The following is an 18,021-nucleotide window of genomic DNA, read 5'->3' as shown; positions in this document are numbered from 1 at the left end:
GTATGTCTTTTCCCGACATTAGGGCTACATCACACCTCCCCTCCCGTAACCTAAAAGACTCCTCGGCATGGAGTACAACCCAGCACCACTGGAGAGGCAAGGAAACTTCCCTCAACTCCCCAAGGAGTGAGGGCCGTCGGGACCCTGCAGAGCCACCTGCTGGAGGATGCTCAGGGCGGGGATGTGCTCAGAAGGGCCCTGGGTACAAAGCCACCTCTCAGACTACATCAAGTAGGCGATGTACTTCCCTGCCCTGCAGACATGGAGACGGCTGGGACGCATCCCAGGAAGGCAAGGGAATGTGTTCAGTAGGCAAGCTTCCTGGGATAGACTCTCCCTACCCATGGCGAGTCATGCTAATTTTGGATGGGCCACGTGTCAGCCTTTTGGTGTGAGGCCAAGCCAGGAGTGCGTGCTGTCTGCAGGCCCGTGTCCCACGCAGGGCTGAATTGCCCTGCAGCCAGGGCAGCTCCATCCCTGCCCTAGAAAACTATTCTCAGGCATTGGGCTGTATTTGAGTACACTGCTCGAGGCAGCCCCAACGGCCACTGCCCTCAGCATGACCTTGCCAGCACACCCACATTTCAATGGGGGGATCACTTGCCCATCAGCGTGTTTTGGAAAAGTGGCCAGGCCTTTATGTCTCTGAGTGGTCAGAATCCATATTGTTCAACCAAAGCGGATGGTGTTTAGAGGAGAGTGGGAGGACCTCAGTCACAGGAGCTTTTGGGCACCCAAAGGGAGGACTGCTTTGTTGGGAAGAGAGGCCTACCTTCCTGCAGAGGGGTTTGCAAACTAACTCACCAGATTTCCTCAGACCCATGTCCTCCACCTGCACAGACCCCTCCAGTACTCGGAGGCACATCTTCTGCTTGCACTGACATGGTCCGGCTCATGAAATCCTTGGGCCTCTCCTGCTGGTACTTCAAAGGAGCCTCAGCGGTGTAATGATGATGTCAGAAATGAGGAAATGAAACAACAGTGTTGATGGAAACCAAAGCACAACCTGTGCCACTAGGTAGGCTATTTTGCTTTGGAGGTGAGTCTGTTGGAAAATTACCGCCCGTGTGCTGCAACTCTAGGCCTGGGGCAGTGTAGTAGCAGTATAAAAGCAGGCCCTTCTCCTCACTCTCTCATCCATTACCCTCACTTCCATCTCCTTGAGAACAAGGTGAGTCTGGAGCCCTTTGTCCTCTTCCGCCTCCTGTTCCTCCTCCTTGTCCTCCTCTGTGTTTTCTCAGCGCACAGCTTGTCTCTTTCTCCTATGCTGGGTCTTGAGGCTGCTGCTATGGGAGAGGGAAGTGAGCAGAAGGAGAGGTTGGGGCTTGGCTGAGGTGTCTCCTGAGCTATGGGCTAGGTGGGGACCAGTGTGGTCATGGTCGCCCTTGGTTGGCTCTATTAAGCTGAGGGTAAGGGTATTCCTCACGCTGGGGAACAGGCTGCTCTTCAACCACCCCTTGTGTGTTGATTTCCACTGATCCCACTCCCAGGTTCGACTCCATCGTCCAGACATGTCCTGCTACAACCAGTGCCTGCCCTGCGTGCCATGCCAGCCCTGCGGCCCGACCCCGCTGGCCAACAGCTGTAATGAGTCCTGTGTCAGGCAGTGCCAGGACTCCACCGTCGTCATCCAGCCCTCCCCCGTGGTGGTGACCCTGCCCGGCCCCATCCTCAGCTCCTTCCCGCAGAGCACCGCCGTGGGCTCCTCCACCTCCGCCGCCGTCGGCAGCATCCTCAGCTCTGAGGGAGTGCCCATCTCCTCCGGGGGCTTTGGCCTCTCCGGCTTGGGCAGTCGCTACTGCGGCAGGAGGTGCCTCCCCTGCTAAAGCTGCCAGCGACGGCCCTGGGGAAGGGCCTCGGGGACCCACAAGATGCTACCGGACTGCGGACGGAGCATTGGGTTCTTGCTCTCAGAGCGGCTGAGCAACATCAGCACCCCTTCTAAAAGAACGGGGCCAGCCCAGGCTCTCTGAGAACATGGCACACGCTTGCCTTGCCCTTCTTTGACTTTCTCTTTTCCTTCCCGTGTTTTTGTTTTCTTTCCATCATTTAATTTATTAAAGTTCTACTGCATCCCAGCCCATGTTTCTGTGCATCCTTTCCCCTGCAGATACTCTCCCAAGATGCGCTATATTTCTCGGGTTGTTTTTTGGGAGGGGCTCGGTTGGCGATGTTTATCCGTGATTACCAGCACAGGCTTCCACTAAGCCTGCTTAGTCATGTATCAGGTGATTTTCTAATTTCTAAATGTTTCTGTCAATTTTGGACTGAACAGAATTACCCTATGCAGTTCAGTGAATACCATCCACTTTGTTGTGCACACCTTTTCTTTTTCCTCAGTAAGCTCAACACTGTGATGCAAGGTGTCAGGCGGGAATGTGGTACTGACAAGGCATGTGCTCTAGCTTCCCAGGAGATGCCAGGACAACCCACCCTAACCGCAGCATTCTGAAAGGGAGGGACACAGTGCAGTGGGCTGCCTTGTCACAGAGTTTTATTATTATTATTATGCAATCCTAAAATGGTTTTGGTTGGAGGAGACCTTTAAAGACCATCTAGTCTGACCCCTCTGCCTTGGGCAGAGATATCTGTCGCTACATCTCATTACTCAGAGCTCCGTCAGAAGTGACTTTGATCACTTCCAGTGATGGGGCATCTCATCATTCTCTGGGCAACATTTGCCAGTGTCTCGCCACCTTCATCAAAATAAATTTCTTCCTTATGTCCAATCTACGTCTACCCTGTTTGACGGTAAAAGCGTTGTTCTTTTACTACAGGCCTTGATAAAGTCTCTCTTTGCCTTCCTTATAAGTCCCGTTTATATCTCTGAATGACTGCAAGAAGGTCTCACCAGAGCCTTCTCTACTCCCAAGTGAAAAAACCCAAGCCCCTAGGCATTTCTTCATAGGAGGGTTGGTGTATCCCTCCCATCATTTTTGAGGCCCTTCTCTGGACCTGCTCTAAGAGGCCCGTGTCTTTTCCATACTGGGGACCTGAGACTGGGTGTAGTTGTGCAGGTGGAGCCTAATGTGAAGGGACTAGAAGCAGAGAAGCTGGTGGGTGCTTAGTGCTTGCCGGGGTCAGGACCCCACACAGCCCCCCGGGCAGTGAATGTCCCCCTTGCCCTGCTCCTTGCCGGTCTGTGCCCGGGTCTTCGTGGGAAGGTTTCTGGAGAGAGGGAGGGAGGGAGAGACGCGGGGCAGGTGCTGGCTGGGTGTCTCAAAGGTCTGTCCAGGAGCTCTCCAAAGCAGCGCGGTGACCAGCAGCAAAGGCTTCAGAGAGGCTTGCAGGGGAGGAAGGGGGAGCTGCTGAGGTGCTGCAGGACACAGCTGGGCAAGATGACACATGTGCACCCAGAGCCCCAGATGTCAGCTGGCTTGGGATCAGCCAGCCCTGTCTCCCCACACGTCCTTCAGCCCCTGACAAGCACAGTCCCAAAGCAGGGCCGGGGAAAGGTGCTTTTGCAGTATCCCCATCAAAAGAGGTGTGACTGCCAGCACTGTTCCCAGGCACCACGGACTCTCATCAACATCCTGAGCTACCAGAGCCACACCGTAGCCAGGAGACCGATTGGTACAATGATCCCACTCTGCTCAGCACTTGGCTGGTGGCATCTAGAACACTGCGTCGAGGTTTGGGCTGTAACGCACAAACGTCCTTGACCAAGTGGTGTGAGTTCAGCTGAGGGTGCACAGCATGGTGAGGAGGCCAGAGAGCTTCCTTGGGGAGGAAAGTCTGAGGGCCCAGGGCTGGCGGAATGTGAAGTGAATGCTTTGGTGGGAGAGCTCAAAGCATCTTTGGGGGAGCTACGTCCATCAAACTGCATTGGGTGATTGTATCCAGCCCCAGACAGGCAGAGAAGTTTGGAAAGCAATCGGATGTCCACCAGATGCGTGACTAAGTACACTCAAAGCAGGTCTGTGTCAACAGTCACTGCACAGCCACCCCTAACAACCCCTTCCCTAAACCTGTCCTGTGCACCATGTGTCTCCCTGGGCATCTTGGGAGAGCCTCTGCAGGGGAAAGGATGACACAGAGGCATGGGCTGGGATGCAGCACAACTTTAATGTGTGAAATGAAGTAAACGAGTTCAGTGTGAGTGCCGTCTCCATGGAAAAGCGCAGCGGGGGCAGAGAGGTGCATGTGCACCACGGCTGTGGCAGAGATCCCAGCAGGTGTCCATCTGCAACAAGCCCCACAGAGGGAGCAGGGCCAGCAGGGCCTCCCTAGGCTGGCTTTGTGGGGCTCCCAGCCCCGGGCAGCACAAGGCAACAAGGACACGGGAGGGAAAGGAGAGAGTGGAAGAAGGGGAGGGCAGCTGTGGGCCGTGATTTCAGAGAGCCTGGGCTGGCCCCATTCTTTTAGAGGAAGTGCTGATTTTGCTCAGCCACTCTGAGAGCAAGAACCCAATGCTCCATCCCCAGTCTGGTAGCATCTTGTGGGTCCCCGAGGCCCTTCCCCAGGGCCGTCGCCGGCAGCTTTAGCAGGGGAGGCACCTCCTGCCGCAGTAGCGACTGCCCAAGCCGGAGAGGCCAAAGCCCCCGGAGGAGATGGGCACTCCCTCAGAGCTGAGGATGCTGCCGACGGCGGCGGAGGTGGAGGAGCCCACGGCGGTGCTCTGCGGGAAGGAGCTGAGGATGGGGCCGGGCAGGGTCACCACCACGGGGGAGGGCTGGATGACGACGGTGGAGTCCTGGCACTGCCTGACACAGGGCTCATTGCAGCTGTTGGCCAGTGGGGTCGGGCCGCAGGGCCGGCATGGCACGCAGGGCAGGCACTGGTTGTAGCAGGACATGTCTCGACAGTGGAGATGAACCTGGCAGCAGGATCAAGGGAAAACATAGCACAAGGTGTGTTTGGACAACAACGAGTCACTCCACCAGGAGAAAGGAAAAATCAAGAAGTGGTGAGAAAAGGTGGGAGGACTGTAGGGAGGCCCGTGGGTTTCTCCTTCCCACCGGTTCAAAAGTCCCCTGCCAAAACCGACCAATTCCAGTGAAGTCCCTGCCTAATTTAAGGCTCACTGTAGCCAAACCTCCGTCTCTCTCCATGCCACACCTTGTCCCCACCTCCCTCTTCCCTGGTAAGCAACCCCTCAACCCAGATAAGAGAGGAACGAGGAAGATGAGGAGGGAGAAAAGAAAGGGCTTCAGAGTCACCTTGTTCCCAAGGAGGTGGAGGTGAGAAGAGTGAATGAGAGAGTGAGGAGATGGGCCCGCTTTTATACTGCTCCAGAAATGCCCCAGGACCACAGTCGCTGCACCCAGGCAGTAATTTTCCAACAGACTCACCTCCAGAGCAGAATATCCTACCTGATGGCACAGTTCGTGTTTTGGCTTCCGTCACCACTGACATTTCATTTCCTCATCTCTGGCATGCCTGGCCTGCCATGCTGGCTCCTTTCATGTGGGAGGATGAGAGGCCCAAGGATTTCCTGGAGAGGGTTGTTTCACTGCTAGCATGAGGTGCTTCTGAAGTGCCGGAGGGGTCCATGTGGCATTGGTTCAGGGAAAACATGTGGAGGGCAAGAAGAAGTTTTTCTTCCAGGCCGGTCAGCACCAAAAGCAGGCTTGGTGAAAGGCAGCCTCGGTGCTCCACAGAGCAGCTTCCCTCCGGACAGGCTTTATAGTGATGGTGGAGGTAGTGCAAGAGTTCTTGGCCTTGGTCTTTAGTGGCAGCATTTGCCGTTGAGAGATCAGGCTCCTGACATTCCTTGGAAAGTCTGGAGCAGGGAAGACATGCCTGCTGTAGAGGAGGGTCAGGTGTGGGAGCATTGAATGAGCTTGGACTGACAGGAGTGCGAGGAACCAGAAGTCATGCACCCAAGGGAGTTGGTTAGTGTCACGACAAGGCCACTCTCAACTCCCTTTGAAAGCCACAGCAGTCAGGGAATGCATGTGAGGGCTGGAAGAAAGCCAGTGGGCTGCCTGTCTTCAAGAAGTGCACGAAGGAGGCTCCCGGGAATTACAGACCAGTCATCCTCACCCCCATCCCTGCAAAGGTGATGTAGCAAATCATCCTGGAAGCCCTTTCCCAAGATGAAAGGACAAGAAGGGGATTGTGAGTGGTCAGCATGGATTTATGGAGGGGAAAGCAGGCCTGACCAACCTCCTGGCCTTCTCTGATGCTGTGCGGGGCTCCAGTGCATGTGGGAAGTGCAGCAAATGTTACCGACCTCATCTAAAGCTGGCCTTTGAGTCTGTCTGCTGTGAGAATCCTTGCAGGCGAAGTGTCAAAATAGAGTCTGGGGAAGATGGCAGTGCTGGGGATGGAAATCTGGCAGGGCTGCTTGTCTCCATGGGTTGTGACGAGTGGCACAAAGTCCAGCTGGTGGCCACTGTCTCCTGGTGCCCCGTAGGGGTCTAGACAGGGGCCAGTACTGCTTAAGCCCTCTATGCAATGTCGTGCAGTGGGGGAGGAAGAATTTCCTGCACCAGTACAGGCCGGGCCTGGTGGACTGCTCAACAGCTTTGCAGCAGAGGACATGGGTCCCGGAGGACACCATGAGGCAGCCTGGACCTCCGGAGAAATGGCATCTGACAGTGTCCTGGTCTGCATTAAGAAGATTGTTGCGATCATACTGCAGCAGGTGAGCCGTCTTCTTGGCTAAGCACTGTTGAAAGCACAATTTCTGTCCAGTTCGTGGCTGCTCAGTACGAGGGAGTCACAGCCATGCTGGCATGAGTCCAGCAAAGGGCCACAGAGCCCACGAAGCAACTGGAGCCCCTGAGGCAGGAGGGGCTGCGAGACGTCTTGGTTGTTCACCCTGAAGGAGAGAAGGCCCCGGAACACGCTTCGTAGCACTGGGTTAAAAAAGCTGATGGGAGAGAGTCACGATCATGGTGCCAGACCGTCCCGAGTCCTATCGTCTGAAGGGACAAGCGGTAAGAGGCACATACTGCAATACGGGAGATTCCACGAAAAGACGAGAAAAGACTCTGTTAGGGTGAGAGCGAGAAAGCACCATCTGGGATTGCCTGAACAGGTTACGGAGTCCTCATCCTTGGAGGTGTTCAGAGCTTGAGAGGACATGGCCCTCAGCATCGTCCAGGGGCTGACCCTGCTTTGAGCAGGGACGTTTGGACTAGACGATCTCCAGAGGTCCCTTCCAACCTGAAGGATCCTGCGATTCTGTCCTGGGCCAAAGACGGGTGAGGCACAGCTGCCCCCACGAGGGAAGGAATGATTTGGAACTTTGGAATCAAGGGCAGCCTTGGCTCTTGCACGTGAGAAACAGTGGAATTCAAGACCTGAAGGGAGGAAGGAAAGCGAGCATCAGAGTACAGCCCCTGGACTTCAGGCATGCCAGATTTGGCCTATTCAGACAGCTGGTATGTAGTATGCCATGGAGGTGGCTGTGAAGTGCAAAGGAGCTCAGAAGAGCTGGCAGCACCTTAGGCACCTCATGGTCCAAGTGCAAGAAGGGTCCATCCCAATAGTCAGAAATCAAACAGGCATTTCAGGAGATCCGAACTGGGTAAGCGTTTTGCTCCTGGTGGAGCACCAGGAAGAACAAGCCACATCCTCTATTTGGGAGGAGGGGTGAGCTTCAAATGTGGAAAGAATAAGTAGGCATGTTGCGATCATGTTAGGAAAGCTAGAGCTCATCCTGCCTTGAGTCTTGCAAGAGGTATCGAGTGCAACAGGCAAGAAACTTCAGGCAAACATTGAGCCCTACAAATGTAGCCAAAGACTGATGGAGGAAAGTGTGGGCCAACAGCTGGCTGGGACATCTGATTTCACAAAGAGTAGAGAGACAGTAGGCTGGTGGGAGTCAACACCTTGACTCTTTCAGTGTTCACCTAGAATGTCTCCCAGGCTGCTGTGCCCTCTGGAAGAGCTGAAGGAAGGAGGGAGAGACCTCCCAGCCATGGGTGGCCATCGAATCAAGGACTGCCTGAGAAAAGTCAACCCATTCATACCAGTTGATGTGCCCCAGGGCAGGGCTGCCATAGAGGTAGAAGGAGAGGGGCCGGGAGACTGGTCCCACAGAAGCCTCATGGCATTACAAAGAAAGAATGTCAAGTCCTGCCTGGGGAAAGGAAGAACCTCCTCTGGGACAATCTGGCCCTGGGGGAAGAGTCAGCCTTGGGGAGAGACTTGGAGGGTGGGAGGGAACAGACACACACACACACAGGCCTCATCTTCCTGTCCAAAGAGACAGGGCTGCGGTGAGGAGCTCTCCTGAATACCCCGGGGGAGGGAAAGGAAGGGCTTCAGAAAACTCCCCTCCACGGGCTTGGACTCATGATTGTGTGCCGCGTGGTATGTCTTTTCCCGACATTAGGGCTACATCACACCTCCCCTCCCGTAACCTAAAAGACTCCTCGGCATGGAGTACAACCCAGCACCACTGGAGAGGCAAGGAAACTTCCCTCAACTCCCCAAGGAGTGAGGGCCGTCGGGACCCTGCAGAGCCACCTGCTGGAGGATGCTCAGGGCGGGGATGTGCTCAGAAGGGCCCTGGGTACAAAGCCACCTCTCAGACTACATCAAGTAGGCGATGTACTTCCCTGCCCTGCAGACATGGAGACGGCTGGGACGCATCCCAGGAAGGCAAGGGAATGTGTTCAGTAGGCAAGCTTCCTGGGATAGACTCTCCCTACCCATGGCGAGTCATGCTAATTTTGGATGGGCCACGTGTCAGCCTTTTGGTGTGAGGCCAAGCCAGGAGTGCGTGCTGTCTGCAGGCCCGTGTCCCACGCAGGGCTGAATTGCCCTGCAGCTAGGGCAGCTCCATCCCTGCCCTAGAAAACTATTCTCAGGCATTGGGCTGTATTTGAGTACACTGCTCGAGGCAGCCCCAACGGCCACTGCCCTCAGCATGACCTTGCCAGCACACCCACATTTCAATGGGGGGATCACTTGCCCATCAGCGTGTTTTGGAAAAGTGGCCAGGCCTTTATGTCTCTGAGTGGTCAGAATCCATATTGTTCAACCAAAGCGGATGCTGTTTAGAGGAGAGTGGGAGGACCTCAGTCACAGGAGCTTTTGGGCACCCAAAGGGAGGACTGCTTTGTTGGGAAGAGAGGCCTACCTTCCTGCAGAGGGGTTTGCAAACTAACTCACCAGATTTCCTCAGACCCATGTCCTCCACCTGCACAGACCCCTCCAGTACTCGGAGGCACATCTTCTGCTTGCACTGACATGGTCCGGCTCATGAAATCCTTGGGCCTCTCCTGCTGGTACTTCAAAGGAGCCTCAGCGGTGTAATGATGATGTCAGAAATGAGGAAATGAAACAACAGTGTTGATGGAAACCAAAGCACAACCTGTGCCACTAGGTAGGCTATTTTGCTTTGGAGGTGAGTCTGTTGGAAAATTACCGCCCGTGTGCTGCGACTCTAGGCCTGGGGCAGTGTAGTAGCAGTATAAAAGCAGGCCCTTCTCCTCACTCTCTCATCCATTACCCTCACTTCCATCTCCTTGAGAACAAGGTGAGTCTGGAGCCTTTGTCCTCTTCCGCCTCCTGTTCCTCCTCCTTGTCCTCCTCTGTGTTTTCTCAGCGCACAGCTTGTCTCTTTCTCCTATGCTGGGTCTTGAGGCTGCTGCTATGGGAGAGGGAAGTGAGCAGAAGGAGAGGTTGGGGCTTGGCTGAGGTGTCTCCTGAGCTATGGGCTAGGTGGGGACCAGTGTGGTCATGGTCGCCCTTGGTTGGCTCTATTAAGCTGAGGGTAAGGGTATTCCTCACGCTGGGGTACAGGCTGCTCTTCAACCACCCCTTGTGTGTTGATTTCCACTGATCCCACTCCCAGGTTTGTCTCCACCGTCCAGACATGTCCTGCTACAACCAGTGCCTGCCCTGCGTGCCATGCCAGCCCTGCGGCCCGACCCCGCTGGCCAACAGCTGCAATGAGTCCTGTGTCAGGCAGTGCCAGGACTCCACCGTCGCCATCCAGCCCTCCCCCGTGGTGGTGACCCTGCCCGGCCCCATCCTCAGCTCCTTCCCGCAGAGCACCGCCGTGGGCTCCTCCACCTCCGCCGCCGTCGGCAGCATCCTCAGCTCTGAGGGAGTGCCCATCTCCTCCGGGGGCTTTGGCCTCTCCGGCTTGGGCAGTCGCTACTGCGGCAGGAGGTGCCTCCCCTGCTAAAGCTGCCGGCGACGGCCCTGGGGAAGGGTCTCGGGGACCCACAAGATGCTACCGGACTGGGGACGGAGCATTGGGTTCTTGCTCTCAGAGCGGCTGAGCAACATCAGCACCCCTTCTAAAAGAACGGGGCCAGCCCAGGCTCTCTGAGAACATGGCACACGCTTGCCTTGCCCTTCTTTGACTTTCTCTTTTCCTTCCCGTGTTTTTGTTTTCTTTCCATCATTTAATTTATTAAAGTTCTACTGCATCCCAGCCCATGTTTCTGTGCATCCTTTCCCCTGCAGATACTCTCCCAAGATGCGCTATATTTCTCGGGTTGTTTTTTGGGAGGGGCTCGGTTGGCGATGTTTATCCGTGATTACCAGCACAGGCTTCCACTAAGCCTGCTTAGTCATGTATCAGGTGATTTTCTAATTTCTAAATGTTTCTGTCAATTTTGGACTGAACAGAATTACCCTATGCAGTTCAGTGAATACCATCCACTTTGTTGTGCACACCTTTTCTTTTTCCTCAGTAAGCACAACACTGTGATGCAAGGTGTCAGGCGGGAATGTGGTACTGACAAGGCATGTGCTCTAGCTTCCCAGGAGATGCCAGGACAACCCACCCTAACCGCAGCATTCTGAAAGGGAGGGACACAGTGCAGTGGGCTGCCTTGTCACAGAGTTTTATTATTATTATGCAATCCTAAAATGGTTTTGGTTGGAGGAGACCTTTAAAGACCATCTAGTCTGACCCCTCTGCCTTGGGCAGAGATATCTGTCGCTACATCTCATTACTCAGAGCTCCGTCAGAAGTGACTTTGATCACTTCCAGTGATGGGGCATCTCATCATTCTCTGGGCAACATTTGCCAGTGTCTCGCCACCTTCATCAAAATAAATTTCTTCCTTATGTCCAATCTACGTCTACCCTGTTTGACGGTAAAAGCGTTGTTCTTTTACTACAGGCCTTGATAAAGTCTCTCTTTGCCTTCCTTATAAGTCCCGTTTATATCTCTGAATGACTGCAAGAAGGTCTCACCAGAGCCTTCTCTACTCCCAAGTGAAAAAACCCAAGCCCCTAGGCATTTCTTCATAGGAGGGTTGGTGTATCCCTCCCATCATTTTTGAGGCCCTTCTCTGGACCTGCTCTAAGAGACCCGTGTCTTTTCCATACTGGGGACCTGAGACTGGGTGTAGTTGTGCAGGTGGAGCCTAATGAGAAGCGACTAGAAGCAGAGAAGCTGGTGGGTGCTTAGTGCTTGCCGGGGTCAGGACCCCACACAGCCCCCCGGGCAGTGAATGTCCCCCTTGCCCTGCTCCTTGCCGGTCTGTGCCCGGGTCTTCGTGGGAAGGTTTCTGGAGAGAGGGAGGGAGGGAGAGACGCGGGGCAGGTGCTGGCTGGGTGTCTCAAAGGTCTGTCCAGGAGCTCTCCAAAGCAGCGCGGTGACCAGCAGCAAAGGCTTCAGAGAGGCTTGCAGGGGAGGAAGGGGGAGCTGCTGAGGTGCTGCAGGACACAGCTGGGCAAGATGACACATGTGCACCCAGAGCCCCAGATGTCAGCTGGCTTGGGATCAGCCAGCCCTGTCTCCCCACACGTCCTTCAGCCCCTGACAAGCACAGTCCCAAAGCAGGGCCGGGGAAAGGTGCTTTTGCAGTATCCCCATCAAAAGAGGTGTGACTGCCAGCACTGTTCCCAGGCACCACGGACTCTCATCAACATCCTGAGCTACCAGAGCCACACCGTAGCCAGGAGACCGATGGGTGCAATGATCCCACTCTGCTCAGCACTTGGCTGGTGCGGAGCCACGGACGAACGACACGCCGAGACGGGTTCAGTGTGGGTGATAGAGCATCAATCAACGTGTGTCTTTATTGGTCCATGTTACATATATTTATACAGACAATGATAATTATTATGCCTACTAGTCACTAGCTGATTGGCTTAAGCTCTAAAGGTCGTATTCGCACGGTCCGCATACTTGCAGTTAGCTTACAGCACAAGCTTCTCATAACACTAAGTTTCTCATGCTACTATTTCTGATTCCTGTTGACTTGTTTTCAATACACGACCGTACCGTAACACAATGTTTCTCAGACCACCGTTATCATAACACTAGGTTTCTCAGACCACTATTCCTAATTCCCCTTAACCTGTTTTCGACACACCACGGTACACAGGGCTGAAGCGTCCTTGACATTCCTCATGTATCAGCAGCTGCGAGCAGCTGCAGGCAAACCCTAGTGAGGCTCAGCATCAGCAGCTAGAGCAGGCTCTGATCATACAATTGCTCGGTGGGCTCAGGACCCTTGTCTCTGAGCCATTCTCCAACAATTCCCCCTTTTTCTTTTTGTAGGAGCAGAGCCTGCGCTAACGTTCGTTCAAAGATTTTCTTAATACATGACAAGGCACAACTTAGGCATGCAGGCTTACAATCTATTGGCTAAAGGCACAGGACCCTTGTCTCTGAGCCATTCTCCAACAGGCTGGTGGCATCTAGAACACTGCGTCGAGGTTTGGGCTGTAACGCACAAACGTCCTTGACCAAGTGGTGTGAGTTCAGCTGAGGGTGCACAGCATGGTGAGGAGGCCAGAGAGCTTCCTTGGGGAGGAAAGTCTGAGGGCCCAGGGCTGGCGGAATGTGGAGAAGTGAATGCTTTGGTGGGAGAGCTCAAAGCATCTTTGGGGGAGCTACGTCCATCAAACTGCATTGGGTGATTGTATCCAGCCCCAGACAGGCAAAGAAGTTTGGAAAGCAATCGGATGTCCACCAGATGCGTGACTAAGTACACTCAAAGCAGGTCTGTGTCAACAGTCACTGCACAGCCATCCCTAACAACCCCTTCCCTAAACCTGTCCTGTGCACCATGTGTCTCCCTGGGCATCTTGGGAGAGCCTCTGCAGGGGAAAGGATGACACAGAGGCATGGGCCGGGATGCAGCACAACTTCAATGTGTGAAATGATGTAAATGAGGTCAGTGTGAGTGCCGTCTCCATGGAAAAGCTCAGCGGGGGCAGAGAGGTGCATGTGCACCACGGCTGTGGCAGAGATCCCAGCAGGTGTCCATCTGCAACAAGCCCCACAGAGGGAGCAGGGCCAGCAGGGCCTCCCTAGGCTGGCTTTGTGGGGCTCCCAGCCCCGGGCAGCACAAGGCAACAAGGACACGGGAGGGAAAGGAGAGAGTGGAAGAAGGGGAGGGCAGCCGTGGGCCGTGATCTCAGAGAGCCTGGGCTGGCCCCATTCTTTTAGAAGGGGTGCTGATGTTGCTCAGCTGCTCTGAGAGCAAGAACCCAATGCTCCGTCCGCAGTCCGGTAGCATCTTGTGGGTCCCCGAGGCCCTTCCCCAGGGCCGTCGCCGGCAGCTTTAGCAGGGGAGGCACCTCCTGCCGCAGTAGCGACTGCCCAAGCCGGAGAGGCCAAAGCCCCCGGAGGAGATGGGCACTCCCTCAGAGCTGAGGATGCTGCCGACGGCGGCGGAGGTGGAGGAGCCCACGGCGGTGCTCTGCGGGAAGGAGCTGAGGATGGGGCCGGGCAGGGTCACCACCACGGGGGAGGGCTGGATGACGATGGTGGAGTCCTGGCACTGCCTGACACAGGGCTCATTGCAGCTGTTGGCCAGCGGGGTCGGGCCGCAGGGCTGGCATGGCACGCAGGGCAGGCACTGGTTGTAGCAGGACATATCTGCACAGTGGAGACGAACCTGGGAGTGGTAGCTGGATAAAGCAAAGCATGAAGGGTGTTTCAATAACAGCGAGTCACCCCACCACGAGGGAGGAAAGACATGATCTGGATACAAGAGACATTGTAGGGAGTCCCATGTGTTTCTCCTTCCTGTCAGCCCCAAAGAGCCCTGCACAGAGTGACCAAGCCCAGGGAAGGTCCCCACCTACACCATAGCTCAGGAGACATCTCAACCATGGCCCAGCTTGTCACATTTCCACACCTTCTGTCCCCTCCTTTCTCCTAAAAGATGCAGTTCCAACACCCAGAAGGGAAAAAGGAACACGTATGTGTTGAAGACTCCAGAGGAGAAGGAGAAGGAGGAGAAAGTGCTTCAGAGTCACCTTATTCCCAAGGAGATGGAGGCGAGTGGAACGGATGAGAGAGTGAGGGGAAGGGCCTGCTTTTATACTGCTCATGCACTGCTTCAGGCCCACAGTCACTGCACATGGACAGTAACTTTCCAACAGACTCACCTCCAAAGCAAAATAACGTACCTAGTAGCACAGGTTGTGTTTTGGTTTCCGTCAACACTGTTGCTTCATTTCCACATTTTTGACATGCCTGGTTTTCCATGCAGGCTCCTTTCATGTGCCGGGCTGAGAAGCCAAATAATTTCCATGGCAGGACCATGTCAACTTGGGCAGAAGATACCTCCCAACTGGTGGAGGGGTCCTATGCAGGCAGGGGATGTTGGCGTGGGGCAGTGAAGAGGGACGGTTTGCAATCCCTTTGGCAGGAAGACGCCCAGCTCTGCCCTGTGCTGCACCAGTCCGCAGAGCACCCAAAGGCACTGCTTTCCAAGGACGTACCATGTGCTTCTCTCTCGGGTTGCTCCAACGGTCACTAGCTGTGGCATCTCCAAGCAACCAGGCTGTGCCAATTGTTTCAGCCATCTTCCTCTCAATGCTCTTTTCTTGGTGGAGAGCATTTGCTAGTTGGACTGAGTATGCAGGGTTGGGGTTAGGAAAGCCAAAGTCCAACTGGCATTCAGTCAGGTGAAGGATGTGGAGGGCAATAAGACAGTCTTCTTCCATTTAGGTCAGCAGCAAAACCAGTTTTGGTGAAAGGCAGCAGCAGTTTTGAATGGAGCAGCTTCGCAGAGGACAGTGGATACAGGAAAGGTGGAACTACTCCAAGGGTTCTTGGCCTTGTTCTTTACTGTCACGATTTGTTGTCGAGGGATCAGTCTCCTGACATTCCTTGGAAAGTCTGGAGCAGGAAAGACATGCCTGCTGTAGAGGAGGGACTGTTGTGGGAACACTGAAAGAGATTGAACTGACCTGAGTGCAAGGAACCAGAAGTCAAGCACCGAAGGGAGTTGGTTGGTGTCACGACAAAGCCACTCTCAACTCCCTTTGAAAGCCACAGCAGTCAGGGAATGCATGTGAGGGCTGGAAGAAAGCCAGTGGTCCTCCTGTCTTCAAGACAGGCACAAGGAAGGAGCCCGCGAGTGACAGACCAGACATCCTCACCTCCATCCCTGCAAAGGTGATGGAGCAAATCATCCTGGAAGCCCTTTCCCAAGATGAAAGGACAAGAAGGGGATTGTGAGTGGTCAGCATGGATTTATGGAGGGGAAATCTGGCCTGACCAAGCTCCCGGCCTTCCCTGTGGAGGTGGCTGGTTCAGGTGCATGAGGGAATCGCAGCAAATGTTGATCTCAAAGAGAGTAGCAGAGAGAGTAGCAGAGTACAAGCCCTGCTTTTCAGGCATGCCAAATTTGGCCTATTCAGGCAGCTGGTAGGTAGTATGCCACAGAGGCAGCTGTGAAGTGCAAAGGAGCTCAGAAGATCTGGCAGCACCTTAGGCACGTCGTGTTCCAACAGCAAGAAGGGTCCAGCACAATACTCAGACAAACAAGCAGAGACTTTGAGGGTGGAAAGGAATGGACAGCCAGGCCCCATCTTCCTAAACAAAGACAGTGTGCTGTAGAGAGGATGTTCTGGGAGGAATGTGCTCAGAAGGGCCCTGGGTACAAAGCCACCTCTCAGACTACATCAAGGAGTCTTCCCTGCAGACATGGAGGCAGGTGGGACGCATCCCAGGAGGGCAAGGGAATGTGTTCAGTAGGCAAGCTTCCTGGGATAGACTCTCCCTACCCATGGCGAGTCACACTCTAATTGTGGATGGGCCACGTGTCAGCCTTTTGGTGTGAGGCCAAGCCAGGAGTGCGTGCTGTCTGCAGGCCCGTGTCCCACGCAGGGCTGAATTGCCCTGCAGCCAGGGCAGCTCCATCCCTGCCCTAGAAAACTATTCTCAGGCATTGGGCTGTATTTGAGTACACTGCTCGAGGCAGCCCCAACAGCCATTGCCCTCAGCACCACCTTCATGTCAGCTCAACCAGAGCTTGGGGGGCTTACAGGTCAATCAGCCTGACTTGGAAAAGTGTCTTCTGTGTGTCAGGGTACAAAGCGTGCAACCAAGGTGAATGGTGGTGTGAGGTGAGTGGGAGGACCAAGGCCCTTTTCTGAGCCTCAGCACACGACTCATGAAGTGAGAAGGGAACTGACTCCACAGGGTTGTTGTGGAATCACGGGACTTGGTTGGATTACATTGTCCTTCTGCAAGCCTGCTGACAGCATTGGTTGGGGAGGCACAGAGACTGCCCTGAGCGGCAACGTCTTTGGCAAGCAAACTGACAAAAACAGGGGAGGACTGCATTGGTGGGAGGCTATGTGCACCTTCCTGAAAAGAGAGTTGAAAACAGCATCACCAGATTTCCCCAGACCCATTATATTGTCTCTTCCTGCACAGACCCCTCCAGCACTTGGAGCAGAGCTTCTGCCTGTACCAATGTGTTTGTGTCCGGGAAGTCCTTGGGCCACTCGTCTTGATATTTGAAAGGAGCCTCTGTGGCCTAATAGTCATGTCAGAAATGAGGAAATGAAGGGACAGTGTTGAGAAAAACCAAAACACCACATGTGCCACTAGGTAGGCTATTTTGCTTTGGAGGTGAGTCCTTTGGAAAATTACTGCCCGTGTGCAGTGATGGAGGCCCCAGGGCAGTGCAGGAGCAGTATAAAGCGGGCCCTTCCCCTCACTCTCTCATCCACTCCTCTCGCCTCCATCTCCTTGGGAACAAGGTGAGTTTGAAGCTGTTCCTCCTGTTCCTCCCCTTTCTCCTCCTCTTCGCCCTCAAGTTTTCTCATTCAAATACTTGCCCCTTTGTCATAAGCTGGGTGATAGGACGGCTTATCATGAGAGAGGGAAAGGGGACGAAAATATCACATGGAGATAGGCTGGGGTCAACTGAAGTGACCTCTGGGTAAGCATGGACCTCAATGGACGTGTTCACTCTTCTCCGGGCTCTTTTAGGGTAATGGGAAGCAGAAACGCTACGGCCTCCCCAAAATGCCTTTGCCTCTTGTATACAGCTGATGTCTTTCCTCCGTTGTGCTGGGGTGACTTGTTGTTGAAACACACTTCAAGCTTTGCCTTCCTCTGCTCCTGCTCTCAGGTTCATCTCCACTGTCGAGACATGTCCTGCTACAACTGGTGCCTGCCCTGCGTGCCATGCCAGCCCTGCGGCCCGACCCCGCTGGCCAACAGCTGCAATGAGCCCTGTGTCAGGCAGTGCCAGAGCTCCACTGTCGTCATCCAGCCCTCCCCCGTGGTGGTGACCCTGCCCGGCCCCATCCTCAGCTCCTTCCCGCAGAGCACCGCCGTGGGCTCCTCCACCTCCGCCGCCGTCGGCAGCATCCTCAGCTCTGAGGGAGTGCCCATCTCCTCCGGGGGCTTTGGCCTCTCCGGCTTGGGCAGTCGCTACTGCGGCAGGAGGTGCCTCCCCTGCTAAAGCTGCCGGCGACGGCCCTGGGGAAGGGCCTCAGGGACCCACAAGATGATACCGGACTGCGGACGGAGCATTGGGTTCTTGCTCTCAGAGCGGCTGAGCAACATCAGCACCCCTTCTGAAACAATGGGGCCAGCCCAGGCTCTCTGAGATCACGGCCCACGGCTGCCCTCCCCTTCTTCCACTCTATCCTTTCCCTCCTGTGTCCTTGTTGCCTTGTGCTCCGCGGGGCTGGGAGCCCCACAAAGCCAGCCTAGGGAGGCCCTGCTGGCCCTGCTCCCTCTGTGGGGCTTGTTGCAGATGGACACCTGCTGGGATCTCTGCCACAGCCGTGGTGCGCACGCACCTTTCTGTCCCTGGTGCTCCCTGCACTGGCACCTCAACTCAAAGCAACCTCATTTCCTCCTTTGTCTCATTAAAGCTCTGCTGCATATCA

At 54.9% G+C, this 18,021-nt stretch overlaps 3 protein-coding genes and 2 pseudogenes across 3 annotated transcripts; 3 read left to right on the top strand and 2 right to left on the bottom strand.

The window, feature by feature from the left end:
• The first annotated feature begins 1,138 nt into the window (after positions 1 to 1,138).
• Positions 1,139 to 2,078, top strand: LOC122152848 (annotated as a pseudogene).
• A 2,308-nt stretch (positions 2,079 to 4,386) lies between these two features.
• On the bottom strand, positions 4,387 to 6,018 carry LOC116962538 (feather keratin 1-like). Its single transcript, XM_042787100.1, has 3 exons — positions 5,986 to 6,018; positions 5,160 to 5,312; positions 4,387 to 4,816 (listed from the first exon to the last, which is right to left on the bottom strand). The coding sequence occupies exons 1-3, from the start codon at positions 6,016 to 6,018 to the stop codon at positions 4,481 to 4,483; spliced, it is 522 nt and encodes a 173-aa protein (XP_042643034.1). The 3' UTR covers positions 4,387 to 4,480.
• A 20-nt stretch (positions 6,019 to 6,038) lies between these two features.
• On the top strand, positions 6,039 to 10,342 carry LOC122152799. Its single transcript, XM_042787099.1, has 4 exons — positions 6,039 to 6,060; positions 6,411 to 6,589; positions 9,284 to 9,436; positions 9,755 to 10,342. Exons 1-4 carry the CDS (start codon positions 6,039 to 6,041, stop codon positions 10,088 to 10,090), a joined length of 690 nt encoding a protein of 229 aa, XP_042643033.1. The 3' UTR covers positions 10,091 to 10,342.
• Positions 10,343 to 13,341: 2,999 nt separating this feature from the next.
• LOC122152798 lies at positions 13,342 to 14,829 on the bottom strand. Its single transcript, XM_042787098.1, has 3 exons — positions 14,605 to 14,829; positions 14,137 to 14,289; positions 13,342 to 13,772 (listed from the first exon to the last, which is right to left on the bottom strand). Exons 1-3 carry the CDS (start codon positions 14,827 to 14,829, stop codon positions 13,437 to 13,439), a joined length of 714 nt encoding a protein of 237 aa, XP_042643032.1. The 3' UTR covers positions 13,342 to 13,436.
• A 1,954-nt stretch (positions 14,830 to 16,783) lies between these two features.
• Positions 16,784 to 18,021, top strand: LOC122152797 (annotated as a pseudogene).

The sequence above is a fragment of the Tyto alba genome, unplaced genomic scaffold, assembly GCF_018691265.1.
Source record: "Tyto alba isolate M040663 unplaced genomic scaffold, T.alba_DEE_v4.0 Super-Scaffold_12, whole genome shotgun sequence".
In the NCBI taxonomy this organism is placed as follows: domain Eukaryota; kingdom Metazoa; phylum Chordata; class Aves; order Strigiformes; family Tytonidae; genus Tyto; species Tyto alba.
This window is presented reverse-complemented; position numbering and strand designations above follow the sequence as displayed.